The 20,258-nt window shown below is 46.8% G+C and overlaps 1 protein-coding gene across 2 annotated transcripts in view; it reads left to right on the forward strand.

Moving 5' to 3' along the window:
• Nucleotides 1–20,258, forward strand: part of Hydr1 (abhydrolase domain containing Hydr1) — a 51,334-nt gene that overhangs the window by 24,499 nt on the left and 6,577 nt on the right. The window contains exons 4-5 of one of the 2 annotated variants that reach the window (XM_050188864.3): nt 11,566–11,688; nt 15,989–17,677. In XM_050188864.3, the coding sequence (XP_050044821.1) occupies nt 11,566–11,688; nt 15,989–16,426 (561 nt within the window). In that variant the 3' untranslated portion in view covers nt 16,427–17,677. Of the gene's footprint in view, nt 1–11,565; nt 11,689–15,988; nt 17,678–20,258 lie in introns of those variants that run through there. The other variant, XM_055077000.2, reaches the window with a different exon arrangement.

The following is a 20,258-nucleotide window of genomic DNA, read 5'->3' on the forward strand; positions in this document are numbered from 1 at the left end:
TGCGATATAAGCGTGCGTAGCCATGATACACACACGACAAACTGCCTTAAAATATTTAGACTTGAGGGAAAGCTTCGTTAGCAAACGATAGCACGGCAATCAGCACTCGAATATAATTTTAACCCTAATACTAATTGTAAATATTCATCTCATCTATGGGATCTAATGCGCGCGCTGTTGCTTTGTCTCTGCGTGTAGTAGTTGAGAGAGCCAGTTTAAGGCAGAGTAGTTGGAAGGCATACTTTCTAGGAAAAATGGCCGCTCAAGGAGAAGAGCGAACTCGAGCGGCTTTAGAGGCTAGGAAAACTGCCTTAAAATATTTAGACTTGAGGGAAAGCTTCGTTAACAAACTATAACACGGCAATCAGCACTCGAATACGACGAGAGAAATTACTGAGACGTGGAAAATTCCCTTGAAAAAAATCTGGTTTGCTAGACAAATGCTCGTATGTACTGAACCTCTTAAAAGATGAGGGGTGAAATATGCGCTCACCGAGAGGGCATCTTCAGCGCGAGACATCCACAAGGCACCTTACAGAGATGTGGAGAGCTTCGCGGCCGGAACGAAGCATCCCTTCTCCGCCGGCCAAGAGGGGGAAACGTGCTTTCCGATCGCTCAAGGTTGCGCGGACAACGCATAGCTCTAGCGTCTAGGAAAAGCTTAACCAGGTGCGATGGCGGCACGCATAGCGTGGGAAGCTAGCCGCCAGAATAACTATACCAAGGACTGCTGCTGATGAGGGCGAAGTACCTTCGTGTAATTATAATAACCCTAATAGGACTACTTTCGAAAAAAAAAAAAAAAAAAAAAAAAAAAAAAGGAAACGGCCCAGAGGGCTATACTACGAGAGCTATGACTGATAGTTTTCTATATTCGCGCGCTGTTTCTTTGTCTCTGCGTGTAGTACAGTTAAGAGAGCCAGTTTAAGGGCGGAGAAGAAGAAAGAAGAGAAAAGCAAAAACTGCAGCGCCGTGGTTTTAAAGCGCACCCGTGGTAGAGAAACGGAATGCGATATAAGCGTGCGTAGCCATGATACACACACGACAAACTGCCTTAAAATATTTAGACTTGAGGGAAAGCTTCGTTAGCAAACGATAGCACGGCAATCAGCACTCGAATATAATTATAACCCTAATACTAATTGTAAATATTCATCTCATCTATGGGATCTAATGCGCGCGCTGTTTCTTTGTCTCTGCGTGTAGTGGTTGAGAGAGCCAGTTTAAGGGCCGAGAAGAAGAAAGAAAAGAAAAGCAAAAACTGCAGCGCCGTGGTTTTAAAGCGCACCCGTGGTAGAGAAACGGAATGCGATATAAGCGTGCGTAGCCATGATACACACACGACAAACTGCCTTAAAATATTTAGACTTGAGGGAAAGCTTCGTTAGCAAACGATAGCACGGCAATCAGCACTCGAATATAATTATAACCCTAATACTAATTGTAAATATTCATCTCATCTATGGGATCTAATGCGCGCGCTGTTTCTTTGTCTCTGCGTGTAGTGGTTGAGAGAGCCAGTTTAAGGGCGGAGAAGAAGAAAGAAAAGAAAAGCAAAAACTGCAGCGCCGTGGTTTTAAAGCGCAGCCGTGGTAGAGAAACGGAATGCGATATAAGCGTGCGTAGCCACGATACGCACACGACAAACTGCCTTAAAATATTTAGACTTGAGGGAAAGCTTCGTTAGCAAACGATAGCACGGCAATCAGCACTCGAATATAATTTTAACCCTAATACTAATTGTAAATATTCATCTCATCTATGGGATCTAATGCGCGCGCTGTTGCTTTGTCTCTGCGTGTAGTAGTTGAGAGAGCCAGTTTAAGGCAGAGTAGTTGGAAGGCATACTTTCTAGGAAAAATGGCCGCTCAAGGAGAAGAGCGAACTCGAGCGGCTTTAGAGGCTAGGAAAACTGCCTTAAAATATTTAGACTTGAGGGAAAGCTTCGTTAACAAACTATAACACGGCAATCAGCACTCGAATACGACGAGAGAAATTACTGAGACGTGGAAAATTCCCTTGAAAAAAATCTGGTTTGCTAGACAAATGCTCGTATGTACTGAACCTCTTAAAAGATGAGGGGTGAAATATGCGCTCACCGAGAGGGCATCTTCAGCGCGAGACATCCACAAGGCACCTTACAGAGATGTGGAGAGCTTCGCGGCCGGAACGAAGCATCCCTTCTCCGCCGGCCAAGAGGGGGAAACGTGCTTTCCGATCGCTCAAGGTTGCGCGGACAACGCATAGCTCTAGCGTCTAGGAAAAGCTTAACCAGGTGCGATGGCGGCACGCATAGCGTGGGAAGCTAGCCGCCAGAATAACTATACCAAGGACTGCTGCTGATGAGGGCGAAGTACCTTCGTGTAATTATAATAACCCTAATAGGACTACTTTCGAAAAAAAAAAAAAAAAAAAAAAAAAAGGAAACGGCCCAGAGGGCTATACTACGAGAGCTATGACTGATAGTTTTCTATATTCGCGCGCTGTTTCTTTGTCTCTGCGTGTAGTACAGTTAAGAGAGCCAGTTTAAGGGCGGAGAAGAAGAAAGAAGAGAAAAGCAAAAACTGCAGCGTCGTGGTTTTAAAGCGCACCCGTGGTAGAGAAACGGAATGCGATATAAGCGTGCGTAGCCATGATACACACACGACAAACTGCCTTAAAATATTTAGACTTGAGGGAAAGCTTCGTTAGCAAACGATAGCACGGCAATCAGCACTCGAATATAATTTTAACCCTAATACTAATTGTAAATATTCATCTCATCTATGGGATCTAATGCGCGCGCTGTTGCTTTGTCTCTGCGTGTAGTAGTTGAGAGAGCCAGTTTAAGGCAGAGTAGTTGGAAGGCATACTTTCTAGGAAAAATGGCCGCTCAAGGAGAAGAGCGAACTCGAGCGGCTTTAGAGGCTAGGAAAACTGCCTTAAAATATTTAGACTTGAGGGAAAGCTTCGTTAACAAACTATAACACGGCAATCAGCACTCGAATACGACGAGAGAAATTACTGAGACGTGGAAAATTCCCTTGAAAAAAATCTGGTTTGCTAGACAAATGCTCGTATGTACTGAACCTCTTAAAAGATGAGGGGTGAAATATGCGCTCACCGAGAGGGCATCTTCAGCGCGAGACATCCACAAGGCACCTTACAGAGATGTGGAGAGCTTCGCGGCCGGAACGAAGCATCCCTTCTCCGCCGGCCAAGAGGGGGAAACGTGCTTTCCGATCGCTCAAGGTTGCGCGGACAACGCATAGCTCTAGCGTCTAGGAAAAGCTTAACCAGGTGCGATGGCGGCACGCATAGCGTGGGAAGCTAGCCGCCAGAATAACTATACCAAGGACTGCTGCTGATGAGGGCGAAGTACCTTCGTGTAATTATAATAACCCTAATAGGACTACTTTCGAAAAAAAAAAAAAAAAAAAAAGGAAACGGCCCAGAGGGCTATACTACGAGAGCTATGACTGATAGTTTTCTATATTCGCGCGCTGTTTCTTTGTCTCTGCGTGTAGTACAGTTAAGAGAGCCAGTTTAAGGGCGGAGAAGAAGAAAGAAGAGAAAAGCAAAAACTGCAGCGCCGTGGTTTTAAAGCGCACCCGTGGTAGAGAAACGGAATGCGATATAAGCGTGCGTAGCCATGATACACACACGACAAACTGCCTTAAAATATTTAGACTTGAGGGAAAGCTTCGTTAGCAAACGATAGCACGGCAATCAGCACTCGAATATAATTATAACCCTAATACTAATTGTAAATATTCATCTCATCTATGGGATCTAATGCGCGCGCTGTTTCTTTGTCTCTGCGTGTAGTGGTTGAGAGAGCCAGTTTAAGGGCCGAGAAGAAGAAAGAAAAGAAAAGCAAAAACTGCAGCGCCGTGGTTTTAAAGCGCACCCGTGGTAGAGAAACGGAATGCGATATAAGCGTGCGTAGCCATGATACACACACGACAAACTGCCTTAAAATATTTAGACTTGAGGGAAAGCTTCGTTAGCAAACGATAGCACGGCAATCAGCACTCGAATATAATTATAACCCTAATACTAATTGTAAATATTCATCTCATCTATGGGATCTAATGCGCGCGCTGTTTCTTTGTCTCTGCGTGTAGTGGTTGAGAGAGCCAGTTTAAGGGCGGAGAAGAAGAAAGAAAAGAAAAGCAAAAACTGCAGCGCCGTGGTTTTAAAGCGCAGCCGTGGTAGAGAAACGGAATGCGATATAAGCGTGCGTAGCCACGATACGCACACGACAAACTGCCTTAAAATATTTAGACTTGAGGGAAAGCTTCGTTAGCAAACGATAGCACGGCAATCAGCACTCGAATATAATTTTAACCCTAATACTAATTGTAAATATTCATCTCATCTATGGGATCTAATGCGCGCGCTGTTGCTTTGTCTCTGCGTGTAGTAGTTGAGAGAGCCAGTTTAAGGCAGAGTAGTTGGAAGGCATACTTTCTAGGAAAAATGGCCGCTCAAGGAGAAGAGCGAACTCGAGCGGCTTTAGAGGCTAGGAAAACTGCCTTAAAATATTTAGACTTGAGGGAAAGCTTCGTTAACAAACTATAACACGGCAATCAGCACTCGAATACGACGAGAGAAATTACTGAGACGTGGAAAATTCCCTTGAAAAAAATCTGGTTTGCTAGACAAATGCTCGTATGTACTGAACCTCTTAAAAGATGAGGGGTGAAATATGCGCTCACCGAGAGGGCATCTTCAGCGCGAGACATCCACAAGGCACCTTACAGAGATGTGGAGAGCTTCGCGGCCGGAACGAAGCATCCCTTCTCCGCCGGCCAAGAGGGGGAAACGTGCTTTCCGATCGCTCAAGGTTGCGCGGACAACGCATAGCTCTAGCGTCTAGGAAAAGCTTAACCAGGTGCGATGGCGGCACGCATAGCGTGGGAAGCTAGCCGCCAGAATAACTATACCAAGGACTGCTGCTGATGAGGGCGAAGTACCTTCGTGTAATTATAATAACCCTAATAGGACTACTTTCGAAAAAAAAAAAAAAAAAAAAAAAAAAAGGAAACGGCCCAGAGGGCTATACTACGAGAGCTATGACTGATAGTTTTCTATATTCGCGCGCTGTTTCTTTGTCTCTGCGTGTAGTACAGTTAAGAGAGCCAGTTTAAGGGCGGAGAAGAAGAAAGAAGAGAAAAGCAAAAACTGCAGCGTCGTGGTTTTAAAGCGCACCCGTGGTAGAGAAACGGAATGCGATATAAGCGTGCGTAGCCATGATACACACACGACAAACTGCCTTAAAATATTTAGACTTGAGGGAAAGCTTCGTTAGCAAACGATAGCACGGCAATCAGCACTCGAATATAATTTTAACCCTAATACTAATTGTAAATATTCATCTCATCTATGGGATCTAATGCGCGCGCTGTTGCTTTGTCTCTGCGTGTAGTAGTTGAGAGAGCCAGTTTAAGGCAGAGTAGTTGGAAGGCATACTTTCTAGGAAAAATGGCCGCTCAAGGAGAAGAGCGAACTCGAGCGGCTTTAGAGGCTAGGAAAACTGCCTTAAAATATTTAGACTTGAGGGAAAGCTTCGTTAACAAACTATAACACGGCAATCAGCACTCGAATACGACGAGAGAAATTACTGAGACGTGGAAAATTCCCTTGAAAAAAATCTGGTTTGCTAGACAAATGCTCGTATGTACTGAACCTCTTAAAAGATGAGGGGTGAAATATGCGCTCACCGAGAGGGCATCTTCAGCGCGAGACATCCACAAGGCACCTTACAGAGATGTGGAGAGCTTCGCGGCCGGAACGAAGCATCCCTTCTCCGCCGGCCAAGAGGGGGAAACGTGCTTTCCGATCGCTCAAGGTTGCGCGGACAACGCATAGCTCTAGCGTCTAGGAAAAGCTTAACCAGGTGCGATGGCGGCACGCATAGCGTGGGAAGCTAGCCGCCAGAATAACTATACCAAGGACTGCTGCTGATGAGGGCGAAGTACCTTCGTGTAATTATAATAACCCTAATAGGACTACTTTCGAAAAAAAAAAAAAAAAAAAAAAAAAAAAAAAAAAAGGAAACGGCCCAGAGGGCTATACTACGAGAGCTATGACTGATAGTTTTCTATATTCGCGCGCTGTTTCTTTGTCTCTGCGTGTAGTACAGTTAAGAGAGCCAGTTTAAGGGCGGAGAAGAAGAAAGAAGAGAAAAGCAAAAACTGCAGCGCCGTGGTTTTAAAGCGCACCCGTGGTAGAGAAACGGAATGCGATATAAGCGTGCGTAGCCATGATACACACACGACAAACTGCCTTAAAATATTTAGACTTGAGGGAAAGCTTCGTTAGCAAACGATAGCACGGCAATCAGCACTCGAATATAATTATAACCCTAATACTAATTGTAAATATTCATCTCATCTATGGGATCTAATGCGCGCGCTGTTTCTTTGTCTCTGCGTGTAGTGGTTGAGAGAGCCAGTTTAAGGGCCGAGAAGAAGAAAGAAAAGAAAAGCAAAAACTGCAGCGCCGTGGTTTTAAAGCGCACCCGTGGTAGAGAAACGGAATGCGATATAAGCGTGCGTAGCCATGATACACACACGACAAACTGCCTTAAAATATTTAGACTTGAGGGAAAGCTTCGTTAGCAAACGATAGCACGGCAATCAGCACTCGAATATAATTATAACCCTAATACTAATTGTAAATATTCATCTCATCTATGGGATCTAATGCGCGCGCTGTTTCTTTGTCTCTGCGTGTAGTGGTTGAGAGAGCCAGTTTAAGGGCGGAGAAGAAGAAAGAAAAGAAAAGCAAAAACTGCAGCGCCGTGGTTTTAAAGCGCAGCCGTGGTAGAGAAACGGAATGCGATATAAGCGTGCGTAGCCACGATACGCACACGACAAACTGCCTTAAAATATTTAGACTTGAGGGAAAGCTTCGTTAGCAAACGATAGCACGGCAATCAGCACTCGAATATAATTTTAACCCTAATACTAATTGTAAATATTCATCTCATCTATGGGATCTAATGCGCGCGCTGTTGCTTTGTCTCTGCGTGTAGTAGTTGAGAGAGCCAGTTTAAGGCAGAGTAGTTGGAAGGCATACTTTCTAGGAAAAATGGCCGCTCAAGGAGAAGAGCGAACTCGAGCGGCTTTAGAGGCTAGGAAAACTGCCTTAAAATATTTAGACTTGAGGGAAAGCTTCGTTAACAAACTATAACACGGCAATCAGCACTCGAATACGACGAGAGAAATTACTGAGACGTGGAAAATTCCCTTGAAAAAAATCTGGTTTGCTAGACAAATGCTCGTATGTACTGAACCTCTTAAAAGATGAGGGGTGAAATATGCGCTCACCGAGAGGGCATCTTCAGCGCGAGACATCCACAAGGCACCTTACAGAGATGTGGAGAGCTTCGCGGCCGGAACGAAGCATCCCTTCTCCGCCGGCCAAGAGGGGGAAACGTGCTTTCCGATCGCTCAAGTTTATTGAATCCTAAATGGTGTCTAAATGGTGTCCTAAATTAAGAAGTTTGCAGGGACAACATGGCCACAATTAGTACATGACCGGGGTAGTTGGAGAAGTATGGGAGAGGCCTTTGCCCTGCAGTGGGCGTAACCAGGCTGATGATGATGATGATGATGAAACGATGTCTACGGTGATGCCTACGGGTGGCGCCCCTATTCCAGGGCCCCACTGGCTTCTGCGTCTCGCCGAGCCTGGTCGAGGGTCGCCAGCTGGCTTCCTAAGTCCAGTTCGGTGATTCGCGCTTCCCACGACCAGTTAGCGAGTGAGTCCATGATTAGCGGCGAGGCGGCGTTTGCCGGGCGCCTCGGGCCTTCCCACGTGATGTGCTGGAGTGTCGGTGTGTCTTCACACCACGGACATTTGTCTTTGTGTCTGTGGGGTACATATTGTGTAGCCTTTGCAAGTGAGGGAAGGTGTTCGTCTGTAGTCGGCGCCAGACCGTCGCCTGCCCCTTGATGAGCTTGGGGTGGGGAGGAGCCCTTCGTTCGTCGGCCGATTCTTTGGATCTCTAATGTTTCTCGTGGCGTGCCGGGTGTGTGTGTGTGTGCGTCGGGAAGGGTCGGGGGCGTCCGTTGGGTCGTAGTGATCCGCGGCTCGGCTTGTCATATCTCGAGCCAGGCAGTCTACCCGTCCGTCGCCGTCCATTCCGGCGTGTGCCGGGCACCAGGTAATCCCGTGGTCTTGCGTGAGTCTTGGTCCCAGGAAGAGCTCCCCGCAGGTATAGTCGTCATGCGTCCTGAGAGTCCATTAGTACATGAGCCGATTGGCCGTTTGCTTCGGCGGCTCGTACGAATATGGAGTTGGCCGCGGCCTCCGCCGTTGCACTGGACGATGTGTGCACTGACCGTGCGTGCCCTGTTTGTCGCGACCGTCACGAAAGCGGGGTCCGTCTCGTTGTGCGGGGTAGAGACTGGCATCCGCGAAATAGGTGTCCAGGTGGTCCTGCCTTTGTAGCAGGGCTGTCGCCCAGGCTCGTCTTCGTCATGCGTGGTGAATGTTGCGTTCGGTGCATGTTGCGTTCATACACCGCTATGTTCGCAGAACGAGTGCTATCAGTCGAGTCTCGTTCCCGCAGAATTGCGGCGCCAACATGTAGTGCAGGCATCTGAATAGACAACGTCCCTGGGGCGTCGCTTTAATGGGCTCTCGCTGGGCTATGTCGTGGAAGCAGCGAGCTCTTCATAAGTGTTAGCCCTAGCTCCCGGAGGCGCTCAGACAGGAGATGAGCGAGATGGGTCGTAGTTGGCCTAGTTCGCGAGGTTTCCGCGGCTTGGGTATTAGAATAACGTTTGCCGTTTTCCATTCTGTGGGTAGTCGGCCGTGGGGTTTCCATATCGTGTCAGTAAAGAAATCGGTTAGCTGATGGATGGCCGAATCGCTCAGGTTTCTCAGCATCACGTTGGTAATTCGATCGGGACCAGCTTCCGTGTTCTTAAGTGCCTGAGCAGCGGAGTAAAGTTCTGCGAAGCTGATGGAGGCGTCCACATCTCCGTGATAGTTTCTGGGGCTAGGTGAAGGTGCCTGAGCTTCTCCGGTGCAAGTGTTCTTTAGTAGTTGGATGAGCTCGTCTTCCATGCATGGGTATTCTCTGACGAGTTCCCTCATGACGTTATTCGCTCGACGTCCGCGATGCTCGTGGCTGTTACAGTTGCTTTAAGCGCTTGGTGCAGCTCTTGTCCCAGGTAAGATGATGGTCAGGAGGTGAAGTCCCCGTGCTTTCATGGGCACCTCTTGGTGTGAAGTAGAGAGGGTGGCTATGTTAAAGCCCGGTTTTCGGAGAGGGTGGTGGTCTCTTGGTGTCCGTGTTCGTTTCCCATGTCTTAGTCCGGCGCTTTGCCGCGCTTTCGTTCCAACGCTTGTTGATTCCGTTTGCGTATATCGTTAGCACCGTTTGCCAGTCTGCATCGGTATCGGGGGGGGGGGGGGGGGGGGTAGATTAGCTCCGCTCACCTTCGTATGGTTAGTTCGGTACCCCGCCGACGTACTGGGCCCAGTGAGGTCCATTCCGTCTTCGTCGTTCGATGCTTGCCGGTGTAGCGTCCCGGTGTTCGTGAAATCTCTAGTTGCTTCCGTAGCCATGATTAGGTCAACCAGGGCAAAGGTGGTCGGTGAATGTCGCGTCGTCTCGGTGGTTTCGGAGCGCGCCGATGGCACGTCCGTTCACTTCGGCCGGTTGATTGGAACTCCGTTGCGAGAAGACAGCGCTTACTGGAGCGCCGCCCAAACCAACTGTCTCCTCACGGAATGCTATCTACGCTATACACACACGGCAACAAACGAAGCCCCCGATGCAAGCAACTGTGGTAGCTATACCCTGACAATCCCCACAACCTTTGGGACTGCCCCATGTCAAACCAACCCTCACCCCAATCTTTTGCCTCTATCCCTATTTCAAAAGGGCACCGGTCCTGCGTAAACTTACCCACTCCCACCGCCACCATGCAGGAAGCTCTGGCAATTAAGGCACACCAGGTTGGTCCTGGACACTTAATGCCGGACCAGGCACACGAAATAATAAATTTTTATCACTTTCTCTCTCCTCGGCAACGTCCTCTTTCATAGAACCTGCGTTGGTTTGGGGCGTAAAGCCATATATCAATCAGTCATAGCCCTTTCAGGAATTTGCTTTTGCGCCATAAAACCCTACATAACTTCCAGGAGTAAAACAAGTTTATTGACGACCGGCAGAATTCCTGCAGGCCCTGTTCATGACGTTTGGTCTGCTGTTTTATGAATTTGTGGAAAGACCTTACTGAACTTGATACGCAATACGCATTTAGTTGTACATGCAGCCAGTAACCGTGCTGACTGGTTCTTTGCTGTAGGTGCTGCATCTCAAGTACAGTTAAGGCTTTTACGGTTATGGAATTCTATTGACAAAGCAAGCAATGCAGGCATGGCGGGCCACGTAGTCATGCAATACCGCAACGAATAATTAATGCACGACGCTTAACCCTGTCGAAATCAAGGGCCTTCTCCGGAGAAGTGATTAGCATAGATTCTTTATTTAAATCAATCTATTTAATCGGCAACTCACCGTGTATTGTTCCATCTGTAGCTCTAAACACCTCTACACAAGACAAGCATTTCGGCCAGCAGAGTCGTCTCTGCACGAAAACTTCGATAAAAGGAAAGCCCGTGTCCAAGTTTCCTGTAAATGCAGTTTATGGCTTCTCAGGCAAAACATGCACCCACGCAGAAATCCATGTACGCGGTATATGTTACCTTAAAGGACCCTTAGACACGTGACATGTTTGAATAGAAAGATTGAAGCTCACACTGAGAAGAAGCTTGGTAACGTTCTCACCCACTTTTGTAACGTCATGCATGTTGACAACGCCTGTTTGGGCCACATAAACTTCATCAGTGTTGTATGGTCAAATGTGTTCGGGAAGGGAGCAGAGACTTAACCTGATGACACGTTGGTAACCAATTGCTGCATAAGAACTCCACCATTTTCTGTGAACCCTAAATAAATAAATAAATAAATAAATAAATAAATAAATAAATAAATAAATAAGGCCCTTCACTTATTCCGCTAATAAACAATTTATGCCAAAAAAAAATGAAAATTACTTGGAGACGCTGCACCAGTCTTTTCTGATATAGTGTTTCTCTTTAGAGATTTTAAGTGCTAAAATACAGCCATGTACTGCAGAGAACCGAAATTTTATTTCGGTTCTCTGCAGATATTGAAATTTTTTTAAGATAGGACGTTCCTTGTTATTTAATACCCGCCGCGGTGGTTTAGCGGTTATGGTGTTACGCTGCTAAGCACGATCGAAGTCGCGGGGTGGAAACCCCACCGCGGCGACCGCATTTCGATGGGGGCGAAATGCAAGAACGCCCGTGGTCCCGTGCATTGGGGGCACGTTAAAGATTCCCTGGTCACCCGCTACGGCGTTCCTCATAATCAAATCGCGGTTTTGGCACGTAAAACCACGGAATTCGTTTATTCAGTGGAGCGTAGCTTAAGCACTCTGTTAGAGTGAGAGGAAACACAGGTCCGGCTTTTTATTCTGTCGTGTCTTCAATGGCCCGCGCGTATGAGAGATAACCAAGACTAAATGTGTGCAGGACGTGATCGACGTGAACCGGCTGCTGCAGTCTCGCACGCTCTACGACTTCGACAACCGCTACACGGCGCCGGTGTTCGGATTTCGGGACGCCATGGAGTTCTACGCGTTCGCCAGTCTCAATGTGAGCCTACTCAGCTGTATCTACTGCATACGTGATTGCACCCGCAGTTATTAACAACACCGCGGCAGCACATTTATTCACATATACAGTCATGCGCAATGTGCACGTAGTAAACACCACGTTAGCACTGAGCCACTGATGAATGTTCGAATTCGTACAAGCTCGAAAGTATTGTAAAATATATATAGCTATTTAACTCTTGAATCGGGTCAGCCTTGTGGTGTACAACACATAACATCGGTGCAGATATCTATTTTGTAAGTTCATGCAAATTGTGCTGTTCCCTCTTTTCTTCTGCACCATACTTATGCAGAGCACGAGGTCGAAAGTTCAACCACTGACCGCATTCCCACTATAGCCAAGATGGGAAAACGTTCGTTTAAGTATAAATTTAGATGCACGTAAATAACAATCACGTGATCGAAAGTTATCCTGCGCCTCACACTATACGGCCGATCCCTTGCCCCTGTGCTGCTTTGGTCGAGGCGTTAAGCCTAATCAATCAATGAAACAACCAAATAATAAATTACTCAACCAATCAAATCCACCCAGCTAATTCCCCTCTGTTCGAAGTTCTGTTGACAACAGCATCGTGGTAGCGGATCAGCCGATAAAAGCGATTCCTTTGCGCTAGCGGCGACGTTACTTTTCCGATGGTCAAGGCCAATGTTGCAGGCGCGTGAAATGGAACGACGCCAAAGGCAGCGCAGAAATTGGCTCGGAACAACATAAACCCATGTACCGGTTGTCCCACCTAACTTCAGCCAAACATTAAAAATATATCAATGCCACGTAGCTGGAGAGAACCAAGCTGAAGTTGTTTGCCGTCGCTTGGAGATACTCAGATTAATTTTTGCATTCCGCCTCACTACATAATTAGCCTTAATTAATTAATCAGCTTCTAAAATATTATAATTCGATGAAGGTGTCCACGAGAAAATTGCAGAGCAACAAGAAAAACTTCTGATCCAGAGTTTTATTGCTGAATACGTGGCACATAAACGTTTTTCCAAGCATATGGAGAAAAGCCCGTAAATACACGAAAAATTGCCGCGCGACTGGCTGCTCGCGTCACTTTTATGTACCACGTATTGAGTAACAAAAATCTGGATCGGAAAGCCTTTCTAGGCTCATGGTGAAGTTTGTGTCAGCAGACCTGACCGCAGTAGTGTCCGCCGAAGCGTCATCACGCCATATGAAGACAGATTAAAGACATTAAAGAATTAAAAATGATTGCTGGTGACAGTTAGTGAATGATAACGTTATAATAGAGATTGGTAAAGGTTAATAATGACTAGTAATTACTAATAATGACTACTGATTACTTGTAATGACTATTAATGACTCCGAAATGACCAATATGTTAACGAATGCTTGTAATGACCACAATTGATTAGAAATTACTTGGAATATGTCTAGTAATTAGTAGTAAATACTAAAATGACTACGAAATGGCAATTATGTCCAACGACAACTTGTAACGACTACAATTAATTAGAAATTACTAAAAATGCTTAGTAATGACCAGTACTGACTAATAATGACTGAAACGACCTCTAATGACTACTAATGACTACGAAATGACCAATATGTCTAACAACGAATTGTAACGACTAGAAATGACTAAAAATGCTTAGTAATGACCACTAATGACTAATAATGACTGTAATGATTTGTAATGACTACTGATGACTATGATCTGACCACCATCTCCAACGACGGCTTGTAAGGACCACAATAAATTACAAATGACTAAAAATGCTTACTAGTGAGCAGTAATTACTAATAATGACTTGTAATGGCTAGTAATTACTACTAAATTACCAATATGTCTAACGACAACTTATAACGACTACAATTCATTAGAAATGACTAAAAATGCTTAGTAATGACCAGTAATGACTAACAACGACTGAAATTACTTGTAATGATTACTAATGACTAGGAAATGACAAATATGTCTAACGACGAATTGTAATGAATACAATTGATTACAAATGACTAAATATGCTTACTAATGAGCAGTAATGACTAATAATTACTGATATGACTTGTAATGACAAGTAAACAGATATAGGTAAGAATGTGTAATATGAGGAAACATAAATAGGTTAAGAGAAATGAGTAAAGAGAAAGAGGCAAACATAACAAGGAAAAGAAAAGAAGTAAGACAAATAAAGAAACAGATGGAACAAGAAAGAAGAAATGGGTGAGAGAAGAAGAAAAGAGAAAGACAAAGAAGAGAAAGAGAAGAGGCAAAGAGAAAGAGGTTAATGATAAGAGGAGGAGGAGTAGGCTTTCGCAGTTCACCTCCTATAAGAGATCTTAAGAGACCCTGTAATTTTTTTATGTTGCTCTACAACTTTCGTGTTGACACTTTTCATGTTTCAGAAGATTAACTTAGACTTATTACGTAATTAGGCGGCATGAAGAAAACAGTCAGAGTCTGAACCCTCTGTCCAGCTACGTGGCGTTTGCAGATTTTTAAGGTTTGGTTCAAGCTATACGTGGACAACCAGTATATAGGTTTTGTCGTTCTATAGCAAGACACTCTGGGGCCGGATTTTGTAACGTCATTATTTCGTTGCTCTCGTCTTCCGTCATTGGCTGCACGCCTCCGCGCCGTTGTTATCGCAGGAATCAGTCACTTTTCGTTACGGACGATATGACTATATAATAATGTCATCAAACTTGAAAATATTCACTAAATAGATCTTTTTCAGGGATCCTTTCGTTTCTGCGTGACGTGACGTCCAGCTCAACGCTTCAGATGGAGCAATGGTCATCTTTCCTGTTGGCTGTCTCATCCCATCTGACGCGCGCTGAAAATTATGTTCCTCAATGTGATCGATCGAATAGGAATCCTTTAAAGCAATATAACTGACAACCATCAAATCAAATTGACAACGCATCAAGTCATCGTTGTCCCTCCCTTCCTTAGAATCGCGCAGAACCACAGCCCTCCTTTTCTTCTTAGAGAGCAGCTCTAGGCGCCCGTTCCTGCAACGAGAGTCAGCGTAACCGAGCGAACGAGCACAGCGAAGGATGAAAGAGCGAACGCGGAGCGCAGTGGGGGATGAAAGACGCGACGAGGAAAGCGGAGAATGAAGGCTCAGCGGAATCATGAGGCGGAAAGCGGAGGAGGGTATGGCGAAACCATGAGAAGAAAAGCGTATATGGTGCAACGACGATGGCTACGAGATGGCGCCAGAGTAGCGCCCGTCGTCTGGGAGGTCTGTCTGCGGCGACTGCTGTGGATCGCGCCCACGCGTCAACCACGCGCTGTTACTTGCGATTTGCAGACTAGCAAGACAGTCGCGCCACACTTCGGTCCATTTGCAGCGTGCCGCACGAGACAGATTGTCTGCGTCGGCCAATATATCTCGAAATGAAAACACGTATAGTTTCGCATTAGGGAATATCATAATCGCCGGTGAATTTTTTTTCTTTCATATCTTGCAGCGATCGTGCAACCTTCCTTTCCAAACCTTCTTGCACATCGCGTCGTTTGCATAAGTGTAACTTTACACTACTTTTTGGCCGCAACCTCGCCTTCAATTCATGTGCCTTACCGCTCGTCATGGAACTGTGAAACCGTCTCCCCGATGTTTGCATTCGTGATTGTGAAAAGCTTGGAAATTAACATCTATTTATGAATAACCGACGACCTTGCTCGTTAGTATTTTATCGCTTTTGTTTCACTGAGTATTGTATAACGTGCTCAGTGCTTTCCGTTCTTTTCATTGTACTTAACATCTGTTTGCGAGTGCCTTGTTCGTTAGCATTTCTGATTTTGTTGCATTAAATACGGTGTAAGGTTGTACTCTTATACATTCTGTAAGTACATCGCATCACCCCTCACCTAATACTTCAACCATATAGCCTATAAGGTGTGTAAATAAATAAATATATAAATTACCGAATCCCAGCCACGGCGCCCGCATTTCTATGGGGGCGAAATGCGAAAACACCCGTGGTACTTAGATTTAGGTGCACGTAAAAGAACCCCACGTCATCCAAAATATTCCGGAGTCCCCCACTACGGCGTGCCTCATAATCGAAAGGTGGTTTTGGCACGTAAAACCCCATAGTTCATTAAACATTTTAAATGACCGGGCTAGTTGGTAATGATTCATTATCAGGATGATAGCGCGAGACATGACGAGGACAACTGGAAGGAGGGCCCGACCTGTTTCCTTCATTCCTTATGTATCCTCGTCTTCTCCTGCGCAATCGCCCCGTAACGCATTTTCGCCTCCCCTCAGACCGCGTGCACGCACGCACATTTCCGCGCGCGCAGGGCAAGCTGTCGAAGGTGCGGCGCCCGTTGCTATACCTGGTGGCGGCCGACGACGTCTTCGGCTCGCTGAAGACGCTGCCGGCGGCCGAAATCGAGCAGTCTCCCTGGCTGTCCGCGATCGTCACCCCGCGCGGCGGCCACTTGGGCTTCGTCGACGGCTGGCTGTGGCCCCGATTGCCCTTCTACTCGGAGCGCGTCGCGGCCGCGTACGTGCGCGGCCTGCTGGCACTCGCCAGGGGTCCCCTGGGACTGAAGGCGCTGCACGCGCTCGTCGACAGCAGCGTTCACTCGAGCTCGCTGTTCCAGCCGGCCAGAGAGAAGCTGATGGCGACGTCCATTATGCCGCGACCGGAGGACGATGAAGTCGCTGTTGCGGCGACGCCGTCAGGCGAGAACAAACGCAACCAAGATATTCTGCGAACAATGATGATCGTGTGACGCGATCCTGGACGATGTCTCGACCACCGCGGCGGCGACGGCGGCGCTTGCACGACCCGGACCTGGCGTATACCGCCTATCCTGCGCCGCAACAACTCGTGTTGAATGTGGAAACGACATGCAGGTTCGAGGCTTCGCTCGGTTGATTCGAATATGCCACGCTCATTGAGAATTAAATCGATCGAAATTCGGTACTGGCGCAGCGCTAAGTGTTTATTGGAGTCTCACTCTATTGCCAGTGCCGTGGTAACAGAAGAGCAACGCACTCTGCTGTGTGCTAATTCATGCAGCTCAATTGGATTATCCGAACGACGCATGGTTGTTCCGCTATATCAAGTCGTCCGCTTAGAGCTGTATAGTTTCAAAGTATATTTGTACCGGATGCTTCCGCCGAAAGTATCGTAAGAACTCCTTATATATAGTGTGGCAGCACAAACGGCACTTTTCTCGATACACTTTTTTATGCACGGCAGCGAAAGCCAGCAGCGAAGTGTGCGGCGACGGCAAACGATCGAGCCATAGTGAACTAAAAGTAATCGCCCTCTTGATCGCTTAGTACGCGGTACAGTCGCAGAAGTGAGCGGCTCGCGTGCTCAACACATGGCCATTTCGACGACGCCGTAATTTCCCAATGCCGAACCAGGAAATGGAATATCTCGAAATATACGTCCCCGCCAGTTCATGGCGGGGACAGAGGTCCCCGCCCGAAGTTCACGGAATGAAAGGAAGGCTGCAAATTCTGCGGCGTTTTTGGTTGCAAGTGACTGATAAGCGATAGCGATATCCACGGTCCAGTTTTCGTTCAGCTCACTCATTTGAACCACGGACGGCCATGTCTAAGTCGTGTGCCAGTCTGAGCGTCTATCGAGCAGTCGTCCATCGAATGCGAGGTCCACTGCGATTTGCTCTATAATTGAGTCTTTGACTCAGTGATTGAATCCGCGTGGCCGAAACGTTTTCCCTTGTATTCACATATTACACGGAAGCGGCGGCGCCTCCAGACACATTTAGTCAGTTTATTTGTTTTGCAGCGTCATCAAATATTTTCATAATGGTTTGCCGAAAGAGCACCCGTGCGCTAGTGTGCTAAACCTAGTTGAGAGCAGACATTTCGTTCTAAGCTGGAACTGCGTGACGATCGTACCCTCTACACCCTTTTATAAGTGATAAGACGTAACAAAATACTCTGGGGAAAACAGCGGAAGTGAAAAATGTCATGCTTTTTCAAATTTAACGAAGTTAAATAAACACTTCAACGTGCTTTTCGTCTTGTGTTCCTTTTAACATGCAGTCCACGTAAGCAGCGTACACTCTAGTAGCGACTTCCATCACGTGGCCATAACTAAGCTACGCAGTGGTTTATACACACCCACCTAACACCCCTCAGGAGAAGCCACACACTGCCGCAAAATTTTTTCGAAATACCCCCCCCCCCCCCCCCTTGCTCTCCCCCTTCTATTTTCTCCTGCATACGAGGTAGTATTGCCAAATGCCGGATAGTCAGCACAGACATAAGGACAGACAAAAAAAAAAGAGGGTCTCTTCGGGCGAGTTCATTGAGCAATGCTTCACCAGATAGCCTAGCAAGCAAGTCTTCAAAGAAAGATGCGAGCGACGGTCGTCTAAAAAGAGCGTGCAGCTCTTCCTAAGAAGAGCTCCCATTAAGCTTGCCTAACAAAGAAAAGTTCGACGACCTTGGCCTTCCACGTTAGCAGGCCTGGAGAGAGCGCGCTGTCGGCTAGGACAATGGGCCACTAAAAGACAATAATTGAGGTCGGCGCGCCAATGGTTTACCCCGTGTGTAGCGTGTCTTGAAGCACACAATTGTTGCGGATGCTCTAACTCCTTCACAGAGGAAGAAGCATGTGCTCATTTAGGCGCAAGTACATTTTATGAAGTGCAGCTGCCGGTCTAAATTCGAAAAAGTGCGATGTGTTAGAAGAAAAAAACGGCAAACAAATTAAGTGACCCTGGAACTAATCGACTAAATTAAGGTATCCGGGTGCTTTTACGTGCAGAACCCACGATTTGATTATGAGGCCACGTGATGCCAGATTAATTCTGACCACCTGGGCCTTGTATCCTCAACAGTGGCGCATACCCACTATGGGGGATTGGCCAAGAAGCAGGTGGTTTTCCGTATGCTTAGAAGTAAAGCGAAACTAGATTTGAATAGTGGAGTGTGGGACGATAGAACTGTAATTTAGAAGTGCAATTAAAATATTGTTTAGAATTTTTATAAAATAAGTTAACGTAAAGAAATGAAATAATAGAAATTATTGATAATCTTAGAAATTCAGCAAGGTACTGTATTTGTCTGTCTAATAAAATTGTAAACTGCAAGAAAAGCATCCCTGTGGCTGGATCCCAGTGAAGTCGCCCCAAAAGAATGGTTGGCGAGGTTAGCGATAGCCCAAGTTTGGTAAATGAATATTATATAGAAGGCTATATAAGAACAGTTTTCTTTGTCTTAGAAAGCGGCGGCATGAGAGAAAATAATGTTCGATAGTTTCAGGTGCCCTGCAAGAAGAACATAGAGGGGACATAGCGAGACCAGACCCGTGTAAGTAAAAATTTTAACGTGCACCCACGCATGGAACACGAGCATTTCTTTCATTCCACCTCCATCGCGATGCGGCCGCCGCAGCCGGGATCGAACGCCCGACCTCGAGCTCAGTAGCGCAACGCCATAGCCATAGCCACTGGGCTACCGCGGTGGTTGGGAAATAATCGAAGCCCATAGAATATCAATATTGACAGAGAAATGTGTTACTGCGCCAGCTGTTTCGCTATCTGACGAGGAAACTGCATATCTGCTAAATTAACCTATTCATGACCAGACATATTCACCGTGCGCATGGAACATTGTGTAGGATAACGAAGCCCTGCCCCTTAACAAACCTAATGACTTTGTCTTTATGTTTGTTCCCGCCTGAACATGAAAAAAATTGACTGTCACTTAAGTATCCTTACGTGATTTGAATGCGAAAGCATGACGTCAAGTTAATTGGTTACGTCTGTTACGAACGGCCTGCAGAGGTACCGACATACAACATTCTCCCATCCCATCGACCTGCAGAGGCTGGCGATCTTCGGGGAAGCGACCGTCGGAAAGGCGCAACCATGGCTGCGGCGGCGACTCGTTTTGAAAGGACAATACGTCAGTCCCCAGCCAGACGGCGCCACCACGTCTAGGAGCGGGCGGCGGAGCAAGTGTTGTTAGTGCGTACGCCGTCCCCGGCACGATCTGTTTGGAGCAGGGGAGCTCCTGGAAGATATGTTGCGGTGCCGTCTCACGCAGCTTAGAAATCGTCAGTCAATGGACAGACGCGGCGGCCATTGTCTGCGGAGTCGGCTCTGGGATAAAGAGGCGCCTGCTCGGGGCAGCACCGTGTCTGCGAGAACCCTCTCACCTTGGTGTGGTCAGTGCAACCTGTGCGGAAGTGAGTGCGTAAACCCTACCCCTCAAAGGCGGGTCGGCTACGATGACCTTGGACACTCCGAATGGGTCGACGATTGAACGGCCGTTTTCCCTCACCTAGGGACCAAGGGATGACAGAGTGTACTTAAGGAGCCGTTGGCGGCTCCTCAGAGTGCATTCCTCTTTCAGTCAAGTTAGACTGATGAACTGTAACGTTCTCATGTAGATACTGTAAATAAATCCCATATTCCTCGTTCTCGATGAGAACAAGTCTCTCCCTTCAACAACGTCCTCAGCGTGGATAAGTTGGACGACGGCATGGGCCAGCTACCATCCGTTTCATGCCCCACCCCAACCATTACACGTCCATGATATACGCGACTCCGTACATTGTCACGTGTCCTACACTAC

Source organism: Dermacentor andersoni, chromosome 2 (assembly GCF_023375885.2).
Source record: "Dermacentor andersoni chromosome 2, qqDerAnde1_hic_scaffold, whole genome shotgun sequence".
Lineage (NCBI taxonomy): Eukaryota > Metazoa > Arthropoda > Arachnida > Ixodida > Ixodidae > Dermacentor > Dermacentor andersoni.